At 42.2% G+C, this 27,844-nt stretch overlaps 1 protein-coding gene and 1 long non-coding RNA gene across 6 annotated transcripts in view; one reads left to right on the top strand and one right to left on the bottom strand.

Annotated features, from left to right (window-relative positions):
• The first annotated feature begins 75 nt into the window (after positions 1-75).
• Positions 76-27,020, top strand: LOC123460955. The gene is made up of 3 exons (XR_006637300.1): positions 76-202; positions 3,046-3,125; positions 26,898-27,020. It is a non-coding gene; the product is annotated as an uncharacterized LOC123460955 (long non-coding RNA).
• The window catches only part of Nckap5 (NCK associated protein 5), a 1,019,391-nt gene continuing 992,675 nt past the window's right edge, over positions 1,129-27,844 (bottom strand). For all 5 annotated transcript variants that reach the window (XM_004659647.2, XM_045151370.1, XM_045151371.1 and 2 more), the window contains one exon: positions 1,129-2,562. In XM_004659647.2, coding sequence (XP_004659704.2) covers positions 2,284-2,562 — 279 coding nt within the window. In that variant the 3' untranslated portion in view covers positions 1,129-2,283. The remainder of the gene's footprint in view (positions 2,563-27,844) is intronic.

Genomic DNA, 27,844 nt, shown 5'->3' with positions numbered 1-27,844 from the left:
CAGTCAGCCGGTGCTCTTACGCTACCCATCGCCGCTGGGCGACTGGCGCTGGTGGGAGGGTGCGGGGGGGGGGGGGCAAAGTTGCCCAGCCGCGGGTTCCCCAGGGTGTCCCGTGAAGAGCCGCGTCCGTCTTCCCAGAAGAAGCCCGTCGTTACGGGTCGTGGTAGGCTCAGCCTATGGAAAGATGAGCAACGGGAGGGAGGTGAGCGTGGGTGCCGGGGGAGGAGGGAGGGTATCCGACCCTGCGGGCGTGCTGTTCCCGGCCGGCCTAAGGTCTCCTGCCGGCTCGCACCGCTGGAGGGTGCATTGACACCGCCCAGGTCGCTTGGCCCAGGAGAGGACAACCATTATGAGCTCCCCTAGGAAAGCAAATGAGGGTGAAGAAAAGGTTCTTTTGCGTCCTCTCCCGGTAAAAGGCTAGTCCGTATCACCCAGCTTCCCAAATCCAGGAGTATATATATTCCTCACGACGCCATGCCTGACCAGGAAGTGGCCACCCGCTGCCCCCTCCCGCATCATGGTCAATGCCAAGTGACCCACCTTGCTTATTCCCCAGACGCCAGGATGCTATTTTCGCCTTCCACACGGAGCTTTGCAGCAGGTGGTGTGGGAGCCCGCTTGCCGGCTTGGAGCTCCTGCTGCCCCCGCCTCCAATCCCGTCCGCCCCCAGTTCCCACCCCTTCATCCCAGGCCCCGTGGGAGCATTCGTTTCAGCGGCAAATGCTTCTTCCTAAGCTTCGCCCGTCTCCTGTGGCTACCACACTGGGGAAACGCTGGCTCTCGGGCTGGGGTGCCCATCGTTTATTTCCTCATCCTGCCAGTAGAGCCTAAATGACTTTCTTGTAATTCCTCTGCAGACACCTTTCCAGAGCTGCCTGGGGGCTCGGCCCTGGGCCCCTCTTCCTTCTCATTCTAGCCGGTTAACTCCTCGGGGAGTTTTGAAGGGGGCTGTGACCATTAACCTCCTGTCTGCGGACTCTGATCTAGCAATTTGCGGTATTATCAGCACAGGAGCTAAGGGGCAAGTTTATCTATTCCGTTGGGGAACTCTATCCCTGAAACACGTGGGAAACCCAAGGATATATTACCGAGGGACCACCGGTGCTGCTTTTCAGCTTTCAGAGGGTGTAACTGGGATAGACTTTTATTCAGAAATAAAACAAAATGACCTTTCTTTAAAGCATGAAAGACAAGGACGCTTTACATAATTCCCACTTAAGATAACAAAGTTCAAACATTACGAATTGCACAAATAAACAACATAACACTGATCATACACAATACTCCAAAAGAAACAGTGTTGTGCTAAAGTAACCACATAGATCTGAAAATAGCTGTACTATGCCTAGCTATCACGCTCTGTACAAAGCAATTATAAATAGTTCACCTCTAGAAAAAATACACATAACTTTTAAAATAGAATTTATCCTTACATATAAACAGACTTTATAGAAAAAAGTATATTAAAAAGTAAGAAATTTTTCATAGCACCAACCATTCATTTTAGCTTCATAATGTGAACACGGCCAACAGACTACCCATCTTTTAATAAAAAGAGCAGGAAGATAAAAATCAACAAATATTTAGGTTCACAGATAAATACTAAGGAGGTTGTAAGAGAATGTCAGAGGGAACTTCAGCCTGCTAGAGAGGAGATTTGTGGACTCCTTCTGCAGTCCATGTCATACCCCAGGTCAGTGACCACACGTCATTTTTCACTAGGGTGGCACTATGCATGGTACTACAACTTGAATCTCCCTGGCAACAATTTTGACATTGAGCTATCATTAAATTTTCTATCAAAACCACGAGGTGGAGATTACCAAGCCCCAGGCAGCTTTCCCTCAGGCCCGAGTTTAGGGTTACAGTTTACCCACAAATAACTGGAGAATGAGGGACAGCTATCATCACAACTTCTTTAGTTGGAATTAAAAAAAATATATTATCAACTTCTAAGACTTAGTACATCATTTCAAGAGCATGGCTCTGCTTCTGCTTATTGCTATCCTTTTTCCCCCCTACAAATATAATTTCTTTTCCAGAAAATTTACAACTTCTGTACAAATATTCAAAGCAAAAGTGCAAAATTAAGAATTCCATATGGAGTCTATTTTCAATCCCCTTGAAAGGTGACAAATAGGGTCTCTCTTTATTGCCCTGCCAGAGAAATAAACTCTGGTGGGTTGCCTGCTGTGAATTTATCTGGATTTGCAAGAGTGTCTTGTTTCTCCCTACATCCAGCACCCCTGCTTGACTTAGGTGTCACCAAAAGAAGGGGAAGTTTCATGCATCATTTGAAGTTTGACTTGCACAGGAAGAGAAGCTATCATACAAAGAATCACTCAGAGACTCCATGTTGTCCACCCCGGGTCGGTCTGAACTACTCAAAGATACTTCTTCGTTTTTTTCTTTCCCTTCCTTTTGTCCTTCGACTTTGTTTGGAGAGTTCTCTTTCTCTAATAAAATCACAGTATTGCTGTTAAATTTGCTGAATGTCTCCAGGGAAATTTTAGATAATTTATGCCCAGGAGCTTCTTTTGTTTCTTCAACTTGCTTCAACTCCTGCAATAGAAAAGAGGAAAATATTAGAAACATATTTCTTTGGTAAATCAATTTATCCTATATTATATTCAATTATTGGCTGAATAAAGTACAGTTTAAAGCGATAGAGAGAACCTACAAGTCCTTAACAGTATTCCTGTGTAATAAAATGTAACAATAAAGCTAATTTTAGGGATAAATCAAGACTTTAATCATTTCAGCGAAATAAATAGGTCCCAATTTGCAAACCAGTTAAGTGCCACTTAATTTCACTTTAAATGGATCTGTTTGAAATTTGTTCACGTAAAGTGCCTTATTTTTTCTCAACCAAAGTTCCAGAGTCCTCTGTTTTCTTGCTAAGTGTGAGGAGTAGAAATTGACTTTCAGCCAGAAGTTAGTTATTTTCACCAAAAAGGTCATAAAGTTCCTTAAATCATCATAAAATTTAAGCACATATTAAACTCATCAGGCCGGTTGTCATCTTTGCACTTTGTCTCTTTATAGGAACTGAGATTTGAAAGAGGCGTCCAAGGTGCCCACTGTAGATACCAGATCGCACTATGGTGTGAAAGTCACAGTGACAGGTGTGTGATTTCATGACTCATGCTTTTCAGAAGGTTCCAGCTACGCCAATGCATTCTGGGTTATTTATGGGATACTTGTAGCACCTTCTAGACTTCATAAAGTACCACAGTAATCACTGCAGGCAGACCCTGCACATGTAAGCATCTTGTTGCTGTGAGGCATTCATGATCAGGGAAGGACAGAGATGCATGGAACAAGAGGGATGCAGGTGGGTAAGACTCTCAAACAGAGCTCCTCTTCTTTTCTTCTTTGATGCCGAAATTCCATCAAGATCAAGAAAAAATCAGGGGCAAGACTTTAGAGTTGGTAACAATAGCTACTTGTTTATTAAGTCCTCACTGCAGGTAAATCTGTGAAGGACACCTAACAGTTTTTTTTTTTTTTTGTATCAATCTTTTCACAAACCTGGAAGTTAAATATCTAATTTTAGGGGTTTTTCTTTTATTTTTTTCATCTGTGTTATGCATTAATGTGGAAATGCATGTTTGTATGTGTGCGGGTCTATGTGCATGTGTGTGCATACCCACATGTGTGCATATGTGCTGAGGCCAGAAGTCAAAGTTGGGTGTTTTTGTCAATTAATCTCTGCTTTACTTATTGAAACAAACCCACTCACTGATCCAAGAGTTCAAGACTCAGCTTGTCTAATCAGCCAGCTTGCTCCAGGGGTGTGCCTGTCTTTGCCTCCTGAGAACTAGGTAATAGGCACACACTATCACAGCTGGAATTCACATGGGTCATGGGGGTCTGAACTCAGATCATCCCACCTGCACAAACAGATGTCTTATCCATAGCTCCATGTGCTACCTTTTTTTTTTTTTTTGGCTGTATGTAGCCTGTGTGGCGGTGGTATGTATATGTATGTGGTATATGCTCACACATGTACTGAAGTGTGTGCTTGTGCATGTTGGAGAAGCTTGAGAACATCAGGTGTTACTATTGCTCATCCACATATTTCATTGAGGCAGATTCTCTCTCTGAATGCGGAGCTGCATGTGGTTCTAGCCAATCCCAGTGATTCTTCACTCTCTGCTCCCCACGGGTCTGGGGTTACAGATATGCATGGCCATGATCAGCTGTTTACATGGGTCCTGGAGAACCAAACTAAAGGCCTTCATGATTGTTGCAAGTGCCCTCACCCACTGAGTCATTTCCTCAGCCCCTTGTTGTGTTACTTTTTAAGTTTGATTTCATGCTAGTAGAATAATCATGCATTTATACAGCATGTAATGTACTTTCTATATGTGTACATAACATATAATGATCAAATCACTGCATTTAGCAAATCTATCACTATAAACATTCACAGTTTCAGCAACAGCAATCAAATTCTCTTTTCTAGTTATTTTGAAATATACATTACAATATTGAGAACTATACTCCCTCTTCTGTATAAACAAAGATCAAAACTTTTTCTTTCTATTAGCTTAACAATTACCTGTTGACCACTTTTAAAGAAGAGGCTACAAGGCTCTGGTTAAGTGACAGTTGCCCAAGGATTCCCTGCAGGTGGCAGTCAATAGGATTCCAGTGTCTGGCTGCATGCTGAGTTATTATTCCCTACATTACACTATAGTTTGTTGCTCTTGCATAAAACAGAACAAAATATCATCTTTGTTTGTTTTTCACTTTGCTATCCAAATCTTCCACTTCTACAACGTGTCAGAGTATGTCTGACATACACAGTTCCAGCTTACACTTTATCCCATTTATGCTGGAGTTAGGAAGTTGCAATGAGAAACTGGGGTGTTTTTGTATGATATGTGCATGCATGTTTATATGTGGACTCACATATGTGCTTGGATATATGGAGGCCAGAAGATAGCTTTAGCTTCTTAATTGATTGCTGTTCACCTTAATTACCTAGACAGGGTGTCTCTCTTGAACACAGAGATGCCAATTTGGCTAGTCTGGCTAGCTATCATGCCTCAGAGATACCCTGTTTCCACCAACCAAGTACTGGGTTACAGGTTGGCATTTAAGTGGATGTTGGGAAACCAAGCTCATGCTGGTGTGGCAAGTGTTTTATCCACTGAGCTGTCCCCCATCCCTAAGAGTGAACGTTGATAGGGTCGAACAGACACAGACCTGGCCATGGTGCACTGCCATATACTAAACCTTTCCTACAAAGAATAAGACAGGTGGAAGTAGATGGCTTTGTTGTCCAGACAGCAAGCATAGTCTGTGTTTCTCCACTTTAAGAAATAGTGTAATTCTACAAAAGCATTGCAAACCTTACTTGAACTATCCCTTATTGTGTTATATTATTGTTGAGCTAATTTTCAGTCTCAGATGTCTACCTTGAAACCAGAGGTGGGTCTGAGCTACAGACTTCCTGAGTAAAGAAAAAAGATTCCATAATTAGTAGAAACCTCATGCAAGAGCCCCCATTTGCGTTGGGTCAAGTTGTGTGTGTATGTGTGTGTGTGTGTCCATATGTGAGTGCAAGGGGTCACAGGAAAGCTTGGGTGTTGGTCCTTGTCTTTAACTCTCTTTGAGGCAAGGTCTCTTGTTCACCACTGTGGTCACAAGGCCAGTGGTATGACAAATTTTAAGACTTCATGTTTTCCCCCCCACAAAGAATTACACAGAATATATGAAAAAAATCATGGAGTGTAAGAAGTTCTTTGAAGAGAGTAAATGCTAACCTACGTTCTCTAAAATGTAATTACATTTACATTTAAATTTACATTTAGGTAAATAAAGGGCATTCAGTATAATTTGTCCTCACCAGGATGTCTTTTCCATTTTCCTTTTCACAAACCCCAAGAATTTTTCTTACTGGTCTATGTGGACCTCAAATTCATTCAACAAACTACTACTAGGAGGTCACCTTCAGGGCAGATGGGCCGGTTTCGGTGCTGAGGATACACAGAGGGTTGCTGAGGCTTTGGAAGCAGAGAAGCTGGTTGTGCGTGCCCTCAAACACTCTTCTTTGGGTAGGAATTCTAATGAGATACACCTTACTTCACCATTAAAGACAGTTTTTGGACTAGGGCGCTATCTCAGTCTGTAAAGTGTCTGTCTTGAAAATATGAAGAGCTGAGTATGAGGCCAGCCTGGGACTATAGAGTGAGTTCCAGGTCAGCCTGACCCTGCCTTGAAAAAAAAATGACGATGACAGAAACAAAACAAAACAAAACCAAAAAACAGGTAGATGGCACTTCTGAGGAATGGCACCCAGGGTTGTCCTTTGGACTCCACATGCACACTGGTGCAAACGCACCTGCGTCTGCCTGCGCACGTACTAACAGTGCATACACAAGGGACGAAGCACATTAAGCAGCTGGCCCATACAAGCTGCTTCCCAGATTCAGCACCAGTTTACCACTCTAGGACAGTGGTTTCCATAGTGTGCTTACCAGAGAAGCAATGACAGCATGGGTGAACTGTGGTTAGGAGCAAGGCAACCTTCTTTTTCAGGTAGTCACTTAGAGACACGGGCCCAAAAGAACACAGAAGCTACCCTGCCCTGGACATACTGGAAGAGAACTTCAGTCTGATTCACTAAGAAGCTAAAGATGGGCAGCTCCCTGATTCTGTCTCCTTAACGATTCCCCAGGCTTGACTCTCATTAGTGAACCCTTTCTGAGTCTATCCTCTTTTCCTGGACCAATCAGGATCCTTCATGTACATTTGAGCTCAGCAATGATACTCATCCTAATTGGCTACCTAATTTATAAAAAAGAGCTGATCCATTTTGCCTGGGGATTTCCCAGATTATTTTTTTCTCAGGACCCCTCCCAGCTACGGTAGGACTCCGCTCAGCTTAGGAACTTCTCTGCTTCTACTCTGTCTTAAAATAAATCTCTCACAATTAATCCTTTCTCATGCCTACATTTGCTAATTGTAAGACAAAATAACTAAAGATTGAGAGATATATTGGTTTTGGAATTCTAAACTCATCCAGAGTCCAGAGAGGCATCATGGGTTATTAACCCCCAAACTTTATCATTATGGAGTTTGCTGGAAATGCAAGTCCTTAGTCCTTACCCAGACCTGCTACATCAGAAAGTCTGAGGTTCTGCCATTTGTCCTAATCAACTCATGGTCTGATTCTGATATGATGCTAGGACTGGGAAGCACTGGTCTAGAAGAATGTGAGCTCTCAGAGGGACTATGCGTACATGAAAAGTGTGATTCAGTGCATGCATTGTAGATGAAGTCAGAATAAATCATGATGAAAATGTCGACCACCTATGGGAGGGTGTGTCAGTCTTTCTAAAGGTTTCTAGCTTCTGGATTGGAGTCTCTAGTTAAATATAGCCTCTACTCATGACATCCTTCCCCCCCCCACACCCGTCATCATCTAGCTTCCTCTCAAGTCTGTAAACCAAAATAAACAAATTTCCTTCCCCCACCAAAAAAAAAAAAAAAAAAAAAAAGCCAACTCTGTGCAGGTGCAGGTAGATTATAGAAAAGAAAGACCATAAAAAGAAAAACATGTCTTCATAAACTCTTTAAATGTTTTTGTAGATGGTATCAAAAGATAATGCAGAAATAATTGTGTGGCTTTAACAACATCAATACACATGACAAGAAGGGTCAACTGGTACCCAGCCTCATTTTGAGAGACCAGGGAATGGTGGCTCCATGGGATGGACTGTGTCTAATGGCAGCAACATGGGTCCAGATCTCTTTTCTCTGCATGTGAATATGAATGTGCATGTGCTATATGTGCCTATGTGTATAAAGGTTTGTAAGCACGTGTATGTGTGTGTGTGTGTGTGCATGCAAACACACTCATGTGTGTGTCCAGTGTCTTCCTCAATCTCTTATCCCTTATCTCTGCCTCTTAAGAAATGAGATTACAGGTGTTTCAAGCACTGTGCCTGCCCACTTACATGGTGCCTTGGGGTTGGAACTCAGGTCTTTATGCTTACATGACAAGTACTTTACCTACTGAACCGTCTCTTCAGTCCTCGGTTCATATCTTTTGATTTTAAGGGTAAGAACACTTATCTATGTAATATTTATTTGTGCTGAAAATTTCCTTTTATGAGATTATTGTCTAGTATTCAAACAAACAAGCAATAGCAAAAGGTATGCATATCAACGTGAAATTCAAAATTATTTATTTGTTTAAGAGAAAGGAAGAGGCAGAGAGAGAGAGAGAGAGAGAGAGAGAGAGAGAGAGAAAGAGAATAGGCATTCCAGGGCCTCTATTCACTGAAAAGGAACTCCAGAAGCAAGCATCACCTTGTGCATTTGGCTTATGTCGGTACTGGGGAATCGAACCTGGGTCCTTAGGTTTCACAGGCAAGTGCCTTTGCTACTAAGCAATCTCTCCAGTCTAAATTGCAATTCTTGTATTGTTTGTATTTCTACGATATGGATCAGGTACTGTTTTTATCTTTTCTTTTTTAATGTTATGATTTTTTGTTGCATATTCACTATGCATACATAGGTGTGGGTTTTCATAAAGACGTTTTCATGGATCACACACTTTGATCATCTTAACCTTCGCCATGCCCTTTTATTCCTCTTCCATTATTTTTTGTCTTTCCCTAAGTCTCACTTCTACTTTCAGGCCACATGCATGCACGTGCACGCATGCACACACGCACGCGCGCGCGCACACACACACACACACACACAAATGCATATGAATTCTGGGGTCTACAAATGAGAGAATATGAGCTATTTCTTTATTTTGTCTATTTGTTTTGCTCAGTATTTCTCCACTTGCATCCATTTTCCTGCAAACAACCTAAATTTGTTTTGCTGATTAAACATAACTATGTATATGTACCACATTTCCATTATCCATTCATTTGTTGATGGACAACTAGGCTGATTCCATAACGTGGCTATTGTGAATATTGCTACAGTCAACACTGATATGTAAGCATCTCTGTGATGCGTTGGCTAGGATCCTTCAGGTATATATACCCAGAGTGCCTCATCATCACATGGTAGTCCTATTGTTAATTAGAAAATCCTCCATGCTTTTCCACAGTGGCTGCATGAGTTTACATTGCCATTAGCAATAAATAAGGGTTCCCTCTCCCCAGTTCCTTGCCAGCATTTGTCATTGTTTTTCCCATGATAGCCATTCTGAGTGGAGTGAGGTGGAATCTCAATATTGTTTTAATATGAATTTTGCTGATGGCTAAAGATTGTGGATTTTATATATTTACTGTCACTCGAAGTTCATCTTTGAGAGCTGTTTATTTCGGTTGCCCATTTGTGATTCTGGGAGTACACCACTGGTTGGATTATTATTATTATTTTTTTGGTGTGTGTATGTTTATGATGCATGTATATTTGCATGTTCAGGTATGTAGACCCAGGGTGTGGTTCAGTGCTATGATCTCCAGCACCACTTTAAGAGTGACTGCAGAAGAAAATCTGCATGCCTCTCCCGTTTCAGCTCAGGTTAGTTACTGTGGGGTGTTCGTGTGGTTCTGTGACTCCAGGTCTTGGGCTCTTTGTGTATTGGCTGGGGCTGTGGAGTTTTGATACATGGCCCACTCATCCCAGCAGAGTGACTCTATTGTAGTTTGTTTCATGATCTGCTTCCTCCTTGCCCCAGATTAGAGATACTGTCCTGGGATGGTGGTGGAGGCAATTTCACTGGCTGTATTTACTTCATGCAGCTTGTCCATCAGTCAAGGAAAATTTTGCTTGCGCTCTTGTTACTTGTGGAGATTTTTCTTTTCTCTTTCATTTTCATCAGATCTGAAGAGGGAGGATTCTCCCCACTTTCTCTACTTCTACTCTAAGTTCCAGATATTTGCTTCTTTTATAACTCTAATGTTCAGCATTTCAGTATTTTATCCAGTCTCTCTCATAGTCTGTGTTTTACTGCGACCCTACCTTGCTTTGCCATGCTCCTCACCCCTTTGGAATCTCAGACCTTAAGTTTTCTGCCAGATTCCCGGCAAAGGAAAAAAAAAAATTCTGCTCACTCCTCCTGTTCTACTACTTTTCCTTCTGTATTTTTTTTTCATTTCCTTGCCTTTTCATTTGAAAAATCTTATCTACTTACATGTTTATATGTGTATATAGTGTATTTTGGTCACATTAACTTTCCATTACCTTCTCTTTGTATCCCGCCCCTCCCGCTGAACCTCGTCTTCTTCCTAGTTAGTCTTCACTTCTACTTCATCTTTCTTCATTCTGTTGTCCACTGAGTTTAGTTAGGGTTGCTTGCATGAGCATGGCTGGTGGGGGGGGGGAGGAGTACTTACCAGGGGGGGGGGGAGTATTTACCAGCATGTGGACAACAGACCACAGGCTATACTACTGAACAAAATGTCTCTTCTTTCTCCTCCAGCAGCTTCTCCTTATGTTTGTTATTAAATGTTTTTTTTTTTTTTTTCATTGCGTGTGTGTCGCATACCTGTGTGTGGATGGAGGGTATCTTCCTCAATTGCTCATGACATTGATTGTGACAGGACCTCTCACTGAACCAATAGCTTATTGATTTGTCTACTGTAGCTGGCCTTGAGGATTTTCTGTTTCTGCTTCCCCAGGACTGGGATCATGGGCATGTACCATCAATCCCTTTATTATATACGGATGCTGGGGGATCTGAATTCAGGTCCCCATGCTTGCCCAGCAACATTTTACAGACTCAGCCACTGCCCCAGCTGCTCTTGTTTTATTTACTTTTTTTTTAAAGTCCTATCTGTTCCCCACACTATGCATTTTTTTTCTTCTGAATGCTCAGTGAATGCCAAACTCCTAGTGGCTTCTCAGTGGGGACTTCCTTTAGCATCAACACAGTCTGGAAGACTGGTCTGGGCTTCCCTAGGGGATGGGGCAGGTAAAAACAATAGCATTGAGGCAACTGACTTCCTTGCTTCTCTTTAGGCATTGTACTGAACCAGCCTGGACACCGTGTTGTCAGACTTAGCACACTTTTAGACTTTTGAAGCCACAGCGCCTTTCAGCATAAATAGAAAAAATTGAGGTTAAATGGCAGTGTGCTAACAATCTGCCTCACAAATGACATGAAAATCGTATAAGGCAGTTTGTATCAACTGAGCATGAAGATAGCTTTATTACTAATCATGGTGCTATTGGTCACTATGTAACATCAGGGGCAGAGAGTTATTCAGTGACTTTTCCCTCCCTCCCTTCCTTCTTTTCTTTTTCTTTCCTTCTTCTTTCTTTCCCTTCCACCCTCTTTCCCTCCTTCCCTCTCTCTCTTCCACATATAGATGTGCCATGTGCAGGTGCATATTCATATGTGTGGACACGTCTGTGAGTGTATATGTATGTGCATGTGGTATGTATATATATGTGGAGGCAGAGGTCAACGTTCTGGATCTTTCTCAGTTACTCTCCACCTCAGTTTTTGACACAGCATCTCTCCATGGACCCAGAGCTCACTGATTCAGCTCTCGAATGGCTAGCCAGTGAGCCCCAGGGATCTCCCTATCTTCATCTTCCCAGTCCCACACCACCATGTCTGCCATTTTACATGACCGTTGGGAATGGATCTCACATTTTAATGCTTGGATGGTAAACACTGTACTTACTGAGCAATCTCCCTAGGCAGTATTACTGTTTTTTTTTTTTTTGAGGTTTTTTTTTTTTTTTTTTTGAGATAGGGTCTAACATTGTAATCTAGGCTGGCCTGGTCTCTCTGTAATTATTCTGACTCACGTTCCAGACTGCAAGGATCACAGGAGTAACCTAACATGACTAGCATCCTCCAATCTCTTGTATGGGATGGGTGGCAATAGCAACTCCCTTCATAGGGAATGAGGCTTGAGGACATTCATTAATTCCTTTACAGTCCTGTGACATGACTGATAAGAGCTTGGCCTTACCTTGCAGAGTGTAAGCTCTTAACCTTTAGTTTGGAAAAATTAATTAACAAACATCAGTCAATAGTGTCTTTAAGGCAACATCTGAAATAACAACTGCAGAACAATAACAATAATGATAAACCCAGTTAAGATTAGTGTTCAACGAAAGGAGTGCTGGCTTTATAACACATTGCCTTCATATGTTATGCTTCATCAGGATTACAATGAAATTAGCATACTATATCTGTCACCTATAGGTGGCAACAGTTGTATGGATGACATTTTGTTGGAGCTTTTTGTTGCACTTGGGGAAAAAAAAAAGTAGAGCTAAATGGGATAGATGAGACTGTGTTTTCAAGTCTGAAAAAAAAAAAATAGCTTGCAGATTCCCACAGTATTTCTCTGTCTTTAGTGAAACCACATAATTCTTAGTGGTAATCCATGCAAGAAACAGTGACATATGCTCCAAACATCTCTCAAGAAACATCCTGTAACTAATTGAATACCTTGTCAAACAATCAATCAATCAATTGTACTAATTTACTATGTAGCTGGCTTTGTGTAAATAATTTTATAGTTTTGACTCATGCTTTGTAGGAAAAAATCCTCTTGGTTTGAAGGGTAAATAGAATTAAGATACACAGTAAAGAAATGGGAGGCCATCCCAGTAAGATACCATCTGATATGACCCTCTTGTCTCTACACTTCAGATCTTGTTTCTACTCTTCAGATCAGAATATACCAAGAGAGTTTATCTCTTAACATATTAAGGGTTTGTTGGTCTCATATTGCTTTCATAGTTAGGAGTTAATTATGAATAGGAAGTTGGACTGGACTATAAAATCTTAAATAAAGCCCCAGTGATCTGTTTTTGCTAGCAATTCTCCATCTCATAAAAGTTCTACAACCTTCCCAAATAGTGCCACCATCCAGGAACTAAGTGTTCAAACAATGAACCTAAGGGAATATTTAACATTCAAATGGCAACTGTAGTTTGCCTACTGTAAAATATCATGAAGATATTCCAATGTGCTCGGGAAGTTCAAATCCAGCACGGTTCCTCAGTTGGGCACTAACTCTGTAGTGGTTTGTGGAAGTTTGATTCAGGTGTCCCCCAGAAACATAGGTTTTCTGAATGCTAGGTTCCCAGCTGATGGAGATCTGGGAATTAATACCTCCTGGAGTATTGTTGGGAGCAGGCTTATGGGTGTTATAGCCAGCTTCCCTATGCCAGTGTTTGGCACACTCCCCTGTTCCTGTTGTCCACCTTATATTGGCCAGGGGGTGATGTCTACCTTTTGCTCATGTCATTGTTTCCCCTGCCATCGTGGAGCTTCCCCTCAAGCCTGTAAGCCAAAATAAACCTCTGTGTTCACACAAGCTGCTCTTGGTTGTGTGATTTCTATCAGCAATGCGAACGTGACTGCAACAGTAAAGTGGTACTGAGAAGTGGGATTGATGCTAGACACCTGACTGTGGCTTTGGCCTTTTGGAGCTGATTTTCAAGAGGAATGTGGAAGGATTTGAAGCCTTGGCCTAAGAGATGCTTTTAAGTGGTGTAAATACAGCTTGATCTATTATTCTGGTCAGAATTTAAAGACCTGAATTCAATAAGAACTATGGACTGTGAGGTTTGGCTTATGAGTATGAGAAAGCACTTTGCTTGGACTGTACTAGCAGTTTGTGTGAGAAGCTTGATGTTATGCTCATGTCCTGAGAAGCTGTGCAGGGGTTGCTTTGCATAGAAATGAACTGGTGTGAGCAGAGGGATATGGCTCAGAAGAAATGAAATCTTTAGGTGAACTGCTGCCTGTTGAGCTGCAATTGAGAGATTACAACCTTTGAGATTGGGCCAGCTGACCGGCAATGGGGCAACAGGAAGAATGTAGACCCCTTTGAAGGGGCTTGAGTGCTCAAGGAATGTCCTCTTCTTCAAAGTCTGCTTTATTACCCCTGGATTAATTAATACCTACCTGGTATTGTGGAGTATAAGAAGGCAGGAAAGAAAGGGTCATTGAGTTTGCAACACGCTCTTGTGTTTTGGAAATTGCCATGGGCAGTGTGAAGCAGGTTTGCTGGTTGCCTGCATGGAGACCCCATGGAGCCATGAACATAAACTGTGGACGGCAGTGGAGACCCAGTGGAGATGCTGGGACCACAACATGGCTGTCAAGGAGAACTGCCAGCCCCAGATGATATTTTCCAGGACTGTCAGTAGTCTAGCTGGAGGGGTGGAATTAGAACTCCAGAGACTTGTTGCTGGTTAGAGTTATCAGACTTGGAAACTTGTCACTGGCTAGAGTTGTTGGACTTGGAGCTACAGAATTTGGTGTTTGCCCTGTTTAAATCATGCATTGCTTGAGTATTTCTTTGCTATGCTCAATGACATCTTTAGCAGCGTGAATGTTTATTCTTTGCCACTATGGGGTTTTTGAGGTTATTTTTTGGTATTATGGCTCAGTGAAAAGATCTTGGACTATGGGGATATATGAACATTATTGGAATTGATGAAAAGCATGGGGAATTTTAAAGTTGGAATAATGCATTGTATTTTATATCATGTATGGTTATTAGTTTATGGGGGCCAGGGGCAGAACGTTGTGGTTTGATTCAGATATCCATCATAAACATAAGTATTCTGAATGCTAGGTCTCAGCTGATGGAAGTCTGGGAATTAACACCTCCTGGAGGGAGTGCATTGTTGGGGGTGGGCTTATAGGTGTTATAGCCAGTTTTCCCATGCCAGTGTTTGGCACATTCTCCTGTTCCTGTTGTCCATCTGATGTTGGCCAGAGGGTGATGTCCACCCTCTGCTCATGTTGTTGTTTTCCCTGCCATCATGGAGCCTCCCTCTTGAGCCTGTAAGCCAAAAAATCCTCTTTTTCCCCACAAGCTGCTCTTGGCTGGGTACTTTCTACCAGCAATGCAAACCTGACTGCTACATGGTTTGAATGTAAAATGTTCCATGCAGACTCATATCTTTGAATATTTGATCCTAAGTTGGTAGCACTGTTAGGGGAGTTTGTGGGGCTTTTATGAGGTGGATCCTTGTGGGAGGAAGTGCATTAATGTTTCACTTGGGCCTTTTTAGCTTTTCTACTTCCCCCATGCTATGTAAAAGTGTGATACTGGCTGTCTGTTCTTGCCATACTTTCCCTGTCATGATGAAACTTCCCCTCAAAATTTTATTTTTATTTATTTATTTGACAGAGAGAAAGAGGGAGAGAGAGAGAAAGAGAATGGGTGCACCAAGGCCTCCAGACCCTGCAAACAAACTCCAGGTGCATGCGCTCCCTTATGCATCTGGATAATGTGGGTACTGGGGAATAGAACCTGGGTTCTTTGGCTTTGCAGACAAACACCTTAACTGCTGAACCATTCTTCCAGCCCTCCCCTCAAAATGATATGCAGGGACATTTATCCTACCCATAACTGTGGGCTAGCTCCACAATGCATGATCCATATACCCTAACAAGGAGGGACCAAGGGGAGGGGTAGGTCACGGATGAGCCTAATAATGGTACCAAACTGACTGTATTTGCTGAATACAAAACTAGTTAATAAAAACAATTAAAGCAAAATAAACCCTTTCCTTGCACAAGCTGCTTCTGGTTGGATAGTTTGTCCCAGCAACAACAAAGTCACTGTTGCAATCTGAGTCTAGAGCCTTTATCTCAGATTTTCTCAGAAAGGATCTTAATGTTCAGTGCCTCTTAGTTGTTCATTATTGTAGGATTCACAGCTCATCATTTTAAGACAACATGCAATACTACATTTCAAGAGGTTAGGTTTCAAAAGTAGAGGGTGAAACTACCCCTCTTTCTTGGGCATATGGAGTTTATTTATTATTAGTGGATCGGCAGGAATTTGAAGAGAAAGGGTATAGGCAAGGATCCAGGAGAAGTGGTGGTAGATTGTGGTGCTGCCTGATCCCTACAGTGTGGATTAACAGGAACCAAGTATGAGCCAGCAAGCAAGGGAAGAGACTGACATATAGATGGTATGTAGAGAGTGTGAAAGAGAGATGTGAGCAGAATAGGCAGACTGAGAAGTGAGAGATCAGAGAACATGCACCTTACTTAAGCAAAGAGCGCTAGAGAGAAAGAAAGAGAAAAGAAGAAGAAGGGAGGGAGGGAGACAGGAAGGAAAGATGGGAGAGAGGAAATGGTATATGGGCTTTTATGCCCACACGCCTTGTGGAGGTGTGGACTAGTGCTCAGAAAAAGAGCCAGTTGGCTAGATCTCCTATTGACTTTTGGCTGGACAGTAAGGGCGGGGGGAGGGGTGGTTCTGAGACTTTAAGAACAATAGGCCAATAGCCATGCTTACAAAGTGTTTCTACGATGTGCCATCTACTGGGTAACTTCATTGCATGAATTTTCCTATTTCATCCTTAGAGCAATCTCACGAGAGACTGTTATATGAGATAATAGTACTTATGAGAGTACTGTTATCAACCCCAGTATACAAATGGGAAAATACACATAGAAGACTTCTAAATGCCTACAGAGGTCCAAGATTGCCTCAGCGTCTTCTTCAATTGCTCCCCATATTATTCTTTAAGGCAAGATCTCTTGCTGAGCTTTGAGCTCATTGATTTGTCTAATGGCATCTCCCACACCCATTGAATCCTGCCTCTTCTCCCCAAGACTGTGATTACAACCATTCTCTTCCTTGCCTGGCATTGTACATGAGCACTGGGAGTAAGTAAAAGTAGTTTATACACTCAGCCATCTCCATAGTCTCTGATTTGCTTTGTGTTATATCACCTTTCTATGTTACAGAGACTGGCTTTGAACTCACCATGTGGCCAAAACTGACTTCAAATTTACAATTCTCCTGCCTCAGGCTTATGAATGCTGAGATTGCAAGTGTGTACCACTTGCCTGACTTTCTAATTCCAATTTTAATCAAACATTTGTAAGTGCAATTGGATCAAGGAGATAAAGAAATTCAAGGTCTGCACAGAGCTAGTATGGGCAGAGAAATCTCTTTACAAACAAAGATATAGCCAGGAGGTGATCTACCAGATATGCAATGGAGGTAAAGCTCCCATGTGTAAGAAGATTAGTCAAAAAGAGGAAGCAGTCTCACCCAAGGCTTGTTTTTTGTTGCTATAGCCAAATGCCTGACAATAATTAACTTAAGAAAAGGCTTCTTTGGGTTTAAAGTTTGAGGGGACACTCCTCCTCATGGTGGGAAAAACATGGTTTGAAGAGCACCTGACCACTCTCTCTGCATAAAAAGTGGGGACAGGGGCTGGAGAGATGGCTTAGCAGTTAACTGCTTGCCTGTGAAGCCTAAGGATCCTGGTTTGAGTCTTGATTCCCCAGGGCCCATGTAAGACAGATGCACAAGGTGGCACTGGAGTTAGTTTGCAGTGGCTTGATGCCCTGGCGTGACCATTCTCTCTCTCTCTCCTCTCTTTCTCTGCCTCTTTCTCTCTCTGTCACTCTCAGATAAATAAATAAAAATAAACAAAAAATAAAAAATAAAAAGCCCCAACTCCCATTGATCCACTTTTTCCAGCAAGTTCCACAACCTTTCAAAATAGCATCACTATCTGGGGGATCAAGTGTTCAAACGCATAAGCCTAGCAGGACATATCACGTAAAAAAACAAACAAACAAACAAAAAACACTACAGTTGAAATTGATGGTGGCTTGATCCCTTTGCTTTGCTGATGGGCACATCTTGGGCACGGAGCAGAAAGACTCAAATGGATTTTTTTTTCTTATGCTCTTTTCCTGAGGATGGTGAGGAAACATTTTCATCTAGGTTCTCTTAGGAAAGACCACACAAATCTTCAAGTCCATGTTGAGTGACATTATCTGGGGACAGGCCCACTGCATAGGGAAAGATTCAGCTGAATTCTTTTCCCTTTGCTCAGAGGCCATGGTTAATCTCTTCCCTAATGCCTCCCACACGACATTCCTGAAGGTGCTTCTTTCTGGATGGGACATAAAAATCGATAGAATGACCTTTGGTGATCACTTGAGACCCCACTCTGCTTTTCTCAAGGGTTGTAGTGGTAACCTTGTTAACCTGGTCAAATTCCAGCTTAGATAATTACTTTCTCCCAGTGTTCTATTCCCTGTCTTACCTCAACTGGACACATTATTCTTCACTTGCCCTTCTGAATAATTAATGTGATATATCGTAACAGAGAACTATTCTCTGTATGCAACCACAGGCGGGGAAATGTAACTCAGCACTTGGGGCACTCTGCATTCTTACTGGGGTCTTACAGATTCTTCAGTATCTCCTGGGCAAACTGGTTTTATTAGGTGAAAGAGTAATTTTCAGCTGAGATGTGCTTTTATGACTATATTAACTATATTGCTGTCCTTTACTGTGATCAATGGCTTTCGATGACCTTTGTAGGAACTCATGAACCCACAGGGAAAAATGAGTTTGTTTGCTGAGAAAAGAAAAAAAGCCTAGAGAAGGTCAGTAGAAAAAGCTAGGGATTGCCGGAAACCAGTATGCCTTGTGGAAGGGGAGGGATGTATGGCAGTGATAAACAATAGTCACAAAGCCATTTAATGACCAGATCAAAAGGACTGGAGAGAAGATATTTTATCAAGGAGATGTTATACATTCTCAGTATGTAACATGGGCAGATTTGGGGTCTATGTACCTCACAGGGAAGAGAAAATAAAATTAAAAGAAAATCACAAACGTTGCTTATGGCACAGAAAAGAACTTGGGAAGCAAAAGAGAGTATAATATGAAGTTGGGTAAGATGAAGTATGAAAATATAAAGATGCTTATTGTTTCTGCACACTGACAGTATTCTCATGGAAAACTCGCATAGTCCCCCAACCTCAGCTCTGTGGTAGACATATCCACAAATCCAATGCAAGATATAGCTTGAGGGCTGTAGAGATGGCTCAGTGGGTAAAGGCTGTCTGTGAAAGCACGAGGAGCTATGTGAGGTCGGATCTCTGATGTCCAGGACATAAGTACAATTCCAGGCGTGGCAGTGTGTGCCTGTAATCACAGTGCTGGAGAGGTGGAGACAGGAGTCTCCATGGGACTTGCTGACTTGCTAATCTAGCTACATCAGTGAGTTCTAAGTTTCAATGAGAGACCATATACAAGAATAAGGTGGAGAGTGGCCGAGGAAGACATCCATCACTGACCTCCGGCTTCTACATACATGTGTTCCCACACATATATGAACACTCATATACATGCTACATACACATACAGAAAAAAAGTTTGATCACCTTAAGCAGCACAGTAGATTGGGGGAATAAAGATCAATTTCTTTAAAAGTAAAATATGTATTATTTTATATTTCATTTTTATTTATTTATTTGAGAGAAATACTCAGACAGAGAGAGAGATATATATAGAGAGAATGGGTGTGCCAGGGCTCCCAGCCACTGCAAATGAACTCCAGATGCATGCGCCACCTTGTGCATCTGGCTAATGTGGGCCCTAGGGAATCGAACTGAGGTCCTTTGTCTTTGCAGGCAAGCGCCTTAACCACTAAGACATCTCTCCAACCCAAAATATTTATTATTTTAGTGTGACCCAAAATAGGAAAACAAGCCAGCCCACTTGTAGAAATTGACTGACTGAGTGGAACAGGTTTTTCTCTGTTGTTAAGAGTCTTTTCTCTTCCAGAAAAGCGCTATCAACTAAAAATATTCCAGGGCTCTTGCCTGCGAGGACTAAGAACTCATGTTCAGATCTCCAGATCCCACGTAGCCAGACACACAGTGATGCAAGAGCACAATGTTGCATAAGAGGGTGCATGTGTAGGTGGTGTTCATTCATACTGACAGAAGGTCCTGATGTACCCGTTGTCTCTCTCTCTCTCTCTCTCTCTCTTTCTGCCTCTCTCTTGCAAAATAAACTTTTAAATATCACAAAAGAAGAAACATGTCAGCAATGAAAATTGAATGAGTCCTGAGCTAGGAACTTTCAAATCTGTTCATTTGGTGTCTAGCTATGATTCTAGATTATGAGAGTGAGGCCACAAGCTTTTCTGTCTGTAATGTAAAAGCACTATTATAATTGAATATATGTAGACATATATACATGTATGTATGTTTATATATATGGTATGCAACATATATATATATATATATATATATATATATATATATATATATATACACACACACACACACACACACATATATATAAACATATGTGTAGCATAGATATATGTATATATGTATATATCAATCATATATGTTGCTTGCTTGACATCAGACTTTTATTCATTTTGACTACACATTCCATCATTTCATCTTAAATTCAATACCTTTATGTCAAAAAAGTTGGCCATGTCTCTATTAGATGTCTGTCTTTGTAGCACAAAAAGCCCAGAAGCTTTGCCTGAGGAAAATACAGCAGGAAGGGAACATATGTAACTCTCCACAATGTATAGCTCTATTTCACTTTGGATTAAGGCATGTGGTTGTAGTTATAATAAAAATAAACTACATTTTTTTTTCTAGAATCAATGAGTGTACAGAAAGGTTATAGTACTTGGGTTCAGAAGATAGGTCAGTGGGTAAAGTGTTTGCTGCAAAAGCATGCCAACCTGAGTTTGGATTCCATGAACTCATGTTAAACTGGATGCAGGAGTGAACATCTGTAATACCAGCTCCTCCTACAGCGAGATGGAAGGCAGACAGGAGACTCCTGAAAGCTCATGGACCAACTACCCTGGCGTATGTAGCAGTGCAAAAGAGACCCTGTCTCAAACATGGTGAAAGGAGACTGACGCCCTGGTTCATGCTGTGACGTCCACATTGTGCACATGCTCTCTCTCAAATGCACACGTCACAGGAACACAAAATGGCAACAAAAAGTTTTATTATTTTTGTTATATTCTTGAAAATTCTTCCAGAATAAAATCCCCAATATCATCAAAATCATCAATATCACAACATTACACCTAAAATATGAAGTGTCAAGGAGTCATAGTGTAAGTGCCAAAGTTATCTATTAGGCTATAAGTGACGAGGCAGCCTGGAATTCCCTCCAACGGAATATGGTGGACTGTTTAGGTGAAACATTACAACCCAGCTCCCCCCCCAAAAAAAAAGGCAATTTATAATAGGTCTGAAATTAAATGGGACTGCAGGCTATGGTTTAGGTAGGAACACATTAAGCTCTGTGAATGTGAGAATGTTCACTTGATTCTTGAGAAAGATATTCTCCTCCTGCAATTCCTTTTTTTCAGTTCAAGAGCTAGTGATCTTTTCCTTTGGATAAAATTCTTTGACATCTTGAATCCTGAGAGCCATAGACTGAGAAGTGACATCAATTTATTGACCCTTCTTCTAAAGCGAAAACTCTTTGGTGTCCTAAGGTTCAGAAACAGCTGCATCCCATCATTGTGTATGCAACAAGTGTAACAGGCTCTTGTCATTCCCCTGAGCACTGAGGCTTTCTAGGACAGGAAGATATGCTGTGTGTGAGAGGGCCACAGGGCTCTGCTTACACTCTAGATTCCTGTTCTTTGCTCTGTGCACTCTACACACTTGAAATTTTACTCATAAAATGTCCAAAACTGCTTTTGTGTGTGTTCCTGTGTGCACATGTGTGTGTATGTGTGTGTGTATTCATGTGGAAGCCAGGGAATAATCTCAAATGTTATTCCTCAGGCAGCAACCACCTTTTAAGACAGAGTTTCATTGGCCTGAACTCAGGTTAGGCTTGAATAACTGGTCAGTTAGCGCCAGAGAGCCTCTAATTTCTGTCTCCCCAGCTCTGGGATTACAGGCATGTGTCCGCCATGCCTGGTATTTTTACATGGGTTCTGGGATAAAATTCAGGTCTTCATGCTTGCAATGCAAGTACTTTATGGACTAAGCTGTCCCCCAGCCTATGAGAGAGACATACCCACTAGGAATATTTACAACTTCCACCTGATTTGTGATAATAAAGCTGTTTTTGTATTCCTGGACAGACTAGCAGTAGCAAGTCTCTTGGACTCCAGGCTAGCATTAGGCACCCAACACCTCTTGGATGAATGGATGTCTTACTGGCAAAGGCAGTTTCTTCTCTGTGAATGCTGCTAACACTGGGGTCACATCTCATGGCCTTCTGGTTGGGCAGCATTATTCTGAGCTACGTGGGACTTTTTCTTATGATGTCTAGGTGATTTGGCCTGTCTTTGGTGGGGAGGCAGTTTAAATTACTTTCTGGAAATCCAGGAACAGGAGCTAAAACAACAGAATGCTCAGTGGGACAAAAATGTTGTTGAAATAAGCATACCCACACACAGCACACATTGGCTCCTCACTTTCCTCAATGCTTCCTGCAACCAGCAAGCAGTGACTCATTTAGCTAGAGCCAGTCCTAAGCAATTTGCTCAAATCCACAGTTCCATCCACTTCAGGTAGGGGGAATTTTGGCGATGTGCTTTTGTGTTTCTAAGTGTAAACATCACATTGAGACATTCTCAGAGGCAGCCACAAGAATGGCTTTTCAACTGATAATATTACAAATATTACTGGTGTTTTGTCTCAAGAAATTACACTGTGGGAAGATTAAGCTACAGCTGCCTTTGTACAAAATTGTAGGACCAGGTTGCATGTAGACAATTTTTAAACTCCTCCCTATAGTCTGAAGTATAACAATCTCCTCTTATTTGCAAGAGCTGTGTTCTAAGACCCCACCACCCAGTGGGTGCCTGAAACCACAGGTAATCTTGAACTCTGAATATACATTATTGTTTTGTTTTTTTTCCTGTACATATGTATTTGTAGGAAAGTTTAATTTATAAATGAATGAAAATGGGCAATTTAACAATAAAAAGGAAAAAAATTAAAATGTTTTATGCAAATGCAGCCTCGCTTAAAAATACCTCATTGGGCGATACTCCCCTTGTCCTAATGGGGGGGTGATACAGTGTCTTTGAGAAAAGATGAAGTGAGGCTCGTGGCATGGGCACTGTGATACAGGCTGAGCGGAGTTCAGCTGTCACTGAACACGGCACGTTGATAACCTAGCAGTCACTTTGATAACTGAGATGGCTGAGTGACTAACTGGGAGTGGTTTGCACATGTCAGGCAGAGACATTTCATACCTTGAGCAGAACAGAGTGAGACAGTAAGAGATTCCTTCCTGCTACACAGAATTGTGCTCAATTTAAAGTTTATGAGCTGCTTATTTGGGGAATTTTCCACTTAGTATTTTTGGCATATGTTTGACTTTGATGGATTAGTAAAATACCTGACCAAAAGCAACTTAAAGGAGGGAGGGTTCAATCTGGTTTACAGTTAAGGAAGGGATACAGTCCCACATGGCATGCAGGAAGGCATGAGACAGGAGCGTGAGGCGACTGTCACATTGTGTCTGTAGTCAGGAAACAGGAAGTGGACAGAAAATGGGGGAGGCTCTCAAGTCCCAGTGACTTCCTCTAGTGGGGCTCCATTCGCTAAAGGTTCTATAACTTCCTGTGGTAGTTTGAATGGATGGCCCCCCAATATCTTAGGAATTTTACTGAAGGTTACAACCTTCAATAAAATTTAGATCTGCAGCCACCTGACTGGAGGAGATGTCACTGGGGGGAATCTAAGGGTGCAGCCCTGAGGGGTGAGGGTGGGTTTGGAATTCCAGTCTAAAGATATGCAAAGTGCTCGAGCTCTGCCTGGAGTTCTTGCTTGTGCTGATGATGGTGTCAGTCTCTGTCTCTCTCTGCTTGGCCTGTGAAAGTGGGCCAGCTTCTTCTGCCATTATGGAACTTCCTCTGGATCTGTAAGCTTCAATAACTATCCCTTCCTCCATAACTGTGCCTGATTTGGAAGTTCATCTCAGTGACCTGAAGCTGTCTGCCACATCTCCAAGAGCAGTGCTGCCAGCTTGGCACCAAGTAGGGAAGCACATGAGCCTCGGGGCAGCACTTCCTATTTCAACCCAAGCACCCGGGTAACTGAGGCCATGGATGCAAACCTCTGGACAAGGGAACAGCACTCTATATTCACTCAGCCAACTAAATGTCGCATTATCAAAGGTAATCTCTTCATGAACCATTTTAGCTGGCTTAATGATACTTTATGAGGTGTAGGTCAACCACCCGTGAAAATAAAAATAAACCTTATTTTGGTCTCGCATGCACAGAACAATTTAATTTTTAAATTAATGTAAAAGTGAAAGGCGCCTTGCTCCCAGTGAAGTATGTCTGCCCTGCATGGCTGTGTAAACACAACTCAATTGCTATGAGAATTAAATATGGATCAACAAAATCAATAGTTAATTGTGTAACGCAGGGTTTTTCATTTCAGATCTAATCTGTAAAGAAGGTCTAGGGGATGTTTGCTTTTGGTTTTCTTAAAATATTACTTAAAACCTTCTGTCAGGCAAAAGAGTTCATGGGGTCTTTGTATTATTTCCATAAGTTATTTGGCTTGTAAGTAGTCAAGGTCATATTGATCGCCCAGCTTCCCCAGTTTTCATTTTAAAATTCTGTATCATTATCAGGCAAGCTACCTCAGATTGAATATCTGGCTTGTACTCGGGTCACGCTAACTTTACTGGAAAAAAAAAAAGCATAATGGGTGTCCTGGAAGCAAATGTTGTGTGCTTCTTATAGTATAAACCACCTTTACTTTTATTCCAATATGATGTCTATACCTGTCAAACAGCTACCTACCCTCTGACGGCATGAAATCAGCAAAGTCCCATGAAGATGCATGTCTTTTTTTTTCACTCACCTTACCCTCTTTGGTTTCCCACCATTGGAACTGACCCACAATCCCTTTCTACTTTCATGTTTCTCTTTTGCTCTCTCTTTTTCTTTGTTTGTTTTTTTTTTTTTTTTTTTTGGTGACCCAATGGTCTTACTTAGGATTAAGCTTACACGAACATGGATGTGGGATCATTTTATTTACTAGAGCATGGACAACTTACCAGTATGTTTATCACAGAAGAAAGCAACCATTAACTGCCTATAGATCTTCAAAGGAGGGGTGAGGTTTCATGAACCCCTCCCCCTAGCAATTTTTACCTCTCTATAGATAATCAGGCAGGGTGGGGTTTTGTGTGAAAAGGCAGACATAACTATGGAGACTGGCTGACACTATAGATAGACAAATACACTGCCCACTCCCACATTCCACAGGGACCAGAGGGAGGGTCTGCTGTTTGAATGGATACTAAAAATTGTCTTCAATCTTATTAAGTCAGGTGGATGAGAAAGGAAGGAAGGAGGCTAGCCTCTTCTTATAAATGGATATACACATTATCATCCAGAGGCCCATGTGGGTAACTGACGGCACCGCCTTGACCCTTGTTATATTACAACCAAGCTAAAAATGTGATGTTTGAACTTCTTTACTCTTCAAAGTGTAACCTTTCATAGAACAAGTTAAGCCTCACTCTCTCTTACATATTGTTGGAAGCCTTCATCCATTTCAGGGACTGAAGGCAAAATAATTCTTGAAATAATGAATCATTTTTCTTTTGTCAGCATGTTCAGAAATCCCATGATTATTTTGCAGTAGCAGACAGTGACCTTCTCAAAGGAGGCCCATCAAACACTGGAGATAAATAATGAGAGGGTCTCTTTCTCCTGCCTCAGGCAAAAAAAAAAATTGCACAGAGGAAAAATGTTTGTGTCAGTGTCAATATGTTCATCTGAGGACAGACAGCTGTGGGTTCTAAATGAAATAGAGCTCATGTGCTCTGTGTCCAGTGACCCCACTGCTAGGACTCATGAGCAGTGTGCTTGGAGGCATCACAGGGGAGACATCCAAGCCCTTCACCCAGTCACTGGGAAATGAATAGTTGTTAGGTGGCACCAAGAGCACGTTTTCAACCTCTTGACTCCTGGACCACAAAATACATCCAGGGAAAGGCAGTTCTGGTTAATAGTACTTCCCGATTATCTAGGAAAACATGAGTCTGGTTGGCTAGGTGCAACAGGGAAGATTAGTAGAAATTAGTTGTCTCTTTTCTGTGGAGTCTTCCTCTCCTCAGACAGAGAAGAGAGAGAGGAAGAAATTGAGAGACATTGAGAGGGAGAGAGAGAGAGAGAGAGAGAGAGAGAGAGAGAGAGGGAGGGAGGGAGGGAGGGAGGGAGGGAGGGAGGGAGGGAGGAATGTTTCTTTATTCTTCTCCCTATGGAAGCAAGTTGAGCAAAGTAAAAAGGGAGCCAGAGTTGAAATAGTGACTTCCCTGTGATTTAAAGGCTTGTGGTTACATGGGAGAATGGAGCTGGTTTCTCAGTGTAAAAGCCATGTGCTTAGAAGAGGTAAGAGACAAAGATGGAGACAGAGAGAGGGAGAGAAAATGAGAATTAACTGTGTGCACAGAATCACATATGTATGTGGGCATACACATGGAGGCCAGAGGACAACTTCAGGCATCATTCCTCAGGCACAGACTTTCTCCAGCTTGGAACATTCCAAATAGGCTGTACTGGCTGGCCCACTAGCTGAGCTCTGAAATTTCTCCTGTGTCTACCTCTCAACTCTGGGATTACAAGTGTAAAGCACCTTGTGTGGCTTTTTTATGTGGGTTTGAGGATGGGACTCAGGTCCTCATGCTTGTAAGGCAAGCATGTCACTGACTGAGCCCCTGTCCCTCCTTTATGGCTCTGGTACTTGAATGTTGTCCAGTGTATGGGAAACTGAAGACATAGTGCTTAACTTCAGAAGGTGTAAGATGCTACGTAGAGATGAAATAGACAAGTCAAAGCTTTGGTTCTTCTAGTGGAGAGCTACAGTGAGGAGGAAAGACAACTCTGCTTCTAGATAAGCTCAGGGTATCGATGGCTTCCCCCTCGTAGTTCACAGAAGCAAGAGAGGGCAAGGGTCAGAGGGCAATCACAAAAGTAACCAGGATACAAATGACCCAGGAAATTGCAGACAAAAATCATAATTGCTCAGCAGCATCTTAGGGAAAAATCCATAGCAGGCAGATAGGTGTTGAGCGCAGTAGTTAGCTGCCAGCTAGGGATGGCAGCAGGCTCGAATTTGAGCCCAGCAATCCAGATAGTCTTTGTACTCTGGTTCATGTAGCTTTTTATCGCTCTAGAATGTCCTTTCTATCCATTGGGATGGCCGCTGACTGCTCCTCTTGTGAGACTTGGAAGGAAGCAAATCTTACATCTGTTTTCAGCCGTTCTGTCCTGTCCTCTCTCCCCTCCTCTGCAGACCAGGGCTTCAGCACCTCCTGGACTCTCCTGACATAGCTTCATCTCTCACGCAGCGCCCTGAGCCCGGATACCTCTGCATGCCCTGTGTGCAAACATACCTGACATGCGGGTGCTTCACACATGTTAGAGAAATAAAGGATGGTGATTGTTTACCGGTCATCTGTGTTATTTTTCTAGAACTTTCACCTCTGTAACATCCTTTTCTGTCTCCGAGTGTTACTGAGCTCCAGGGACAAGATGCTGGCCACTCTGGTAGGGATTTCCATTTGTCTCCTGAGGTATAGTTACTATCTAATCACCCAGGACTCAATTTAGGGTTCCTTTGTTTCAAACTCTTTCAGTACATGGAGACATAGCTTCCTCAGTGAGTTAATGTAAAAAGAGAATTTAGTTTTTAAAATAAGTTCGTGAATACTTTGAAAGGGCATCTCTGATGTTATAAATTAAGCTCCTTGGAATTCCACGGTACAGGTTGGGGAGGTGGCTTGGTAGATAAAGTGCTTGACATAGAAGCAGGAATACTTGAGTTTGGTCACAAAAAGCAAGCATGGTGATGGGCACTAGTAATCCCAGCACTGGGGAGACGCAGAAAGGCTGATTGGTAACTCTTGCTGGCCAGCCAGCCGGCCACGCCTACATGGCGCTCCAGGTTAGTGATGGGTCCCGTCCCTTCTCGTCTCACAGGATGGAAAGTGCTCCAGTGCCTGAGCCTCAGCCCCAAGCTGTCCTCTGGCCTTCACATGCATGTACAGACACGTGTGAGCTCACACCCAGGAACATGCACACACACATATGCTAGAAGAAAAGTTAGCAGTAATAAATTAGT

Source organism: Jaculus jaculus, chromosome 5 (genome assembly GCF_020740685.1).
Source record: "Jaculus jaculus isolate mJacJac1 chromosome 5, mJacJac1.mat.Y.cur, whole genome shotgun sequence".
In the NCBI taxonomy this organism is placed as follows: domain Eukaryota; kingdom Metazoa; phylum Chordata; class Mammalia; order Rodentia; family Dipodidae; genus Jaculus; species Jaculus jaculus.
This window is presented reverse-complemented; position numbering and strand designations above follow the sequence as displayed.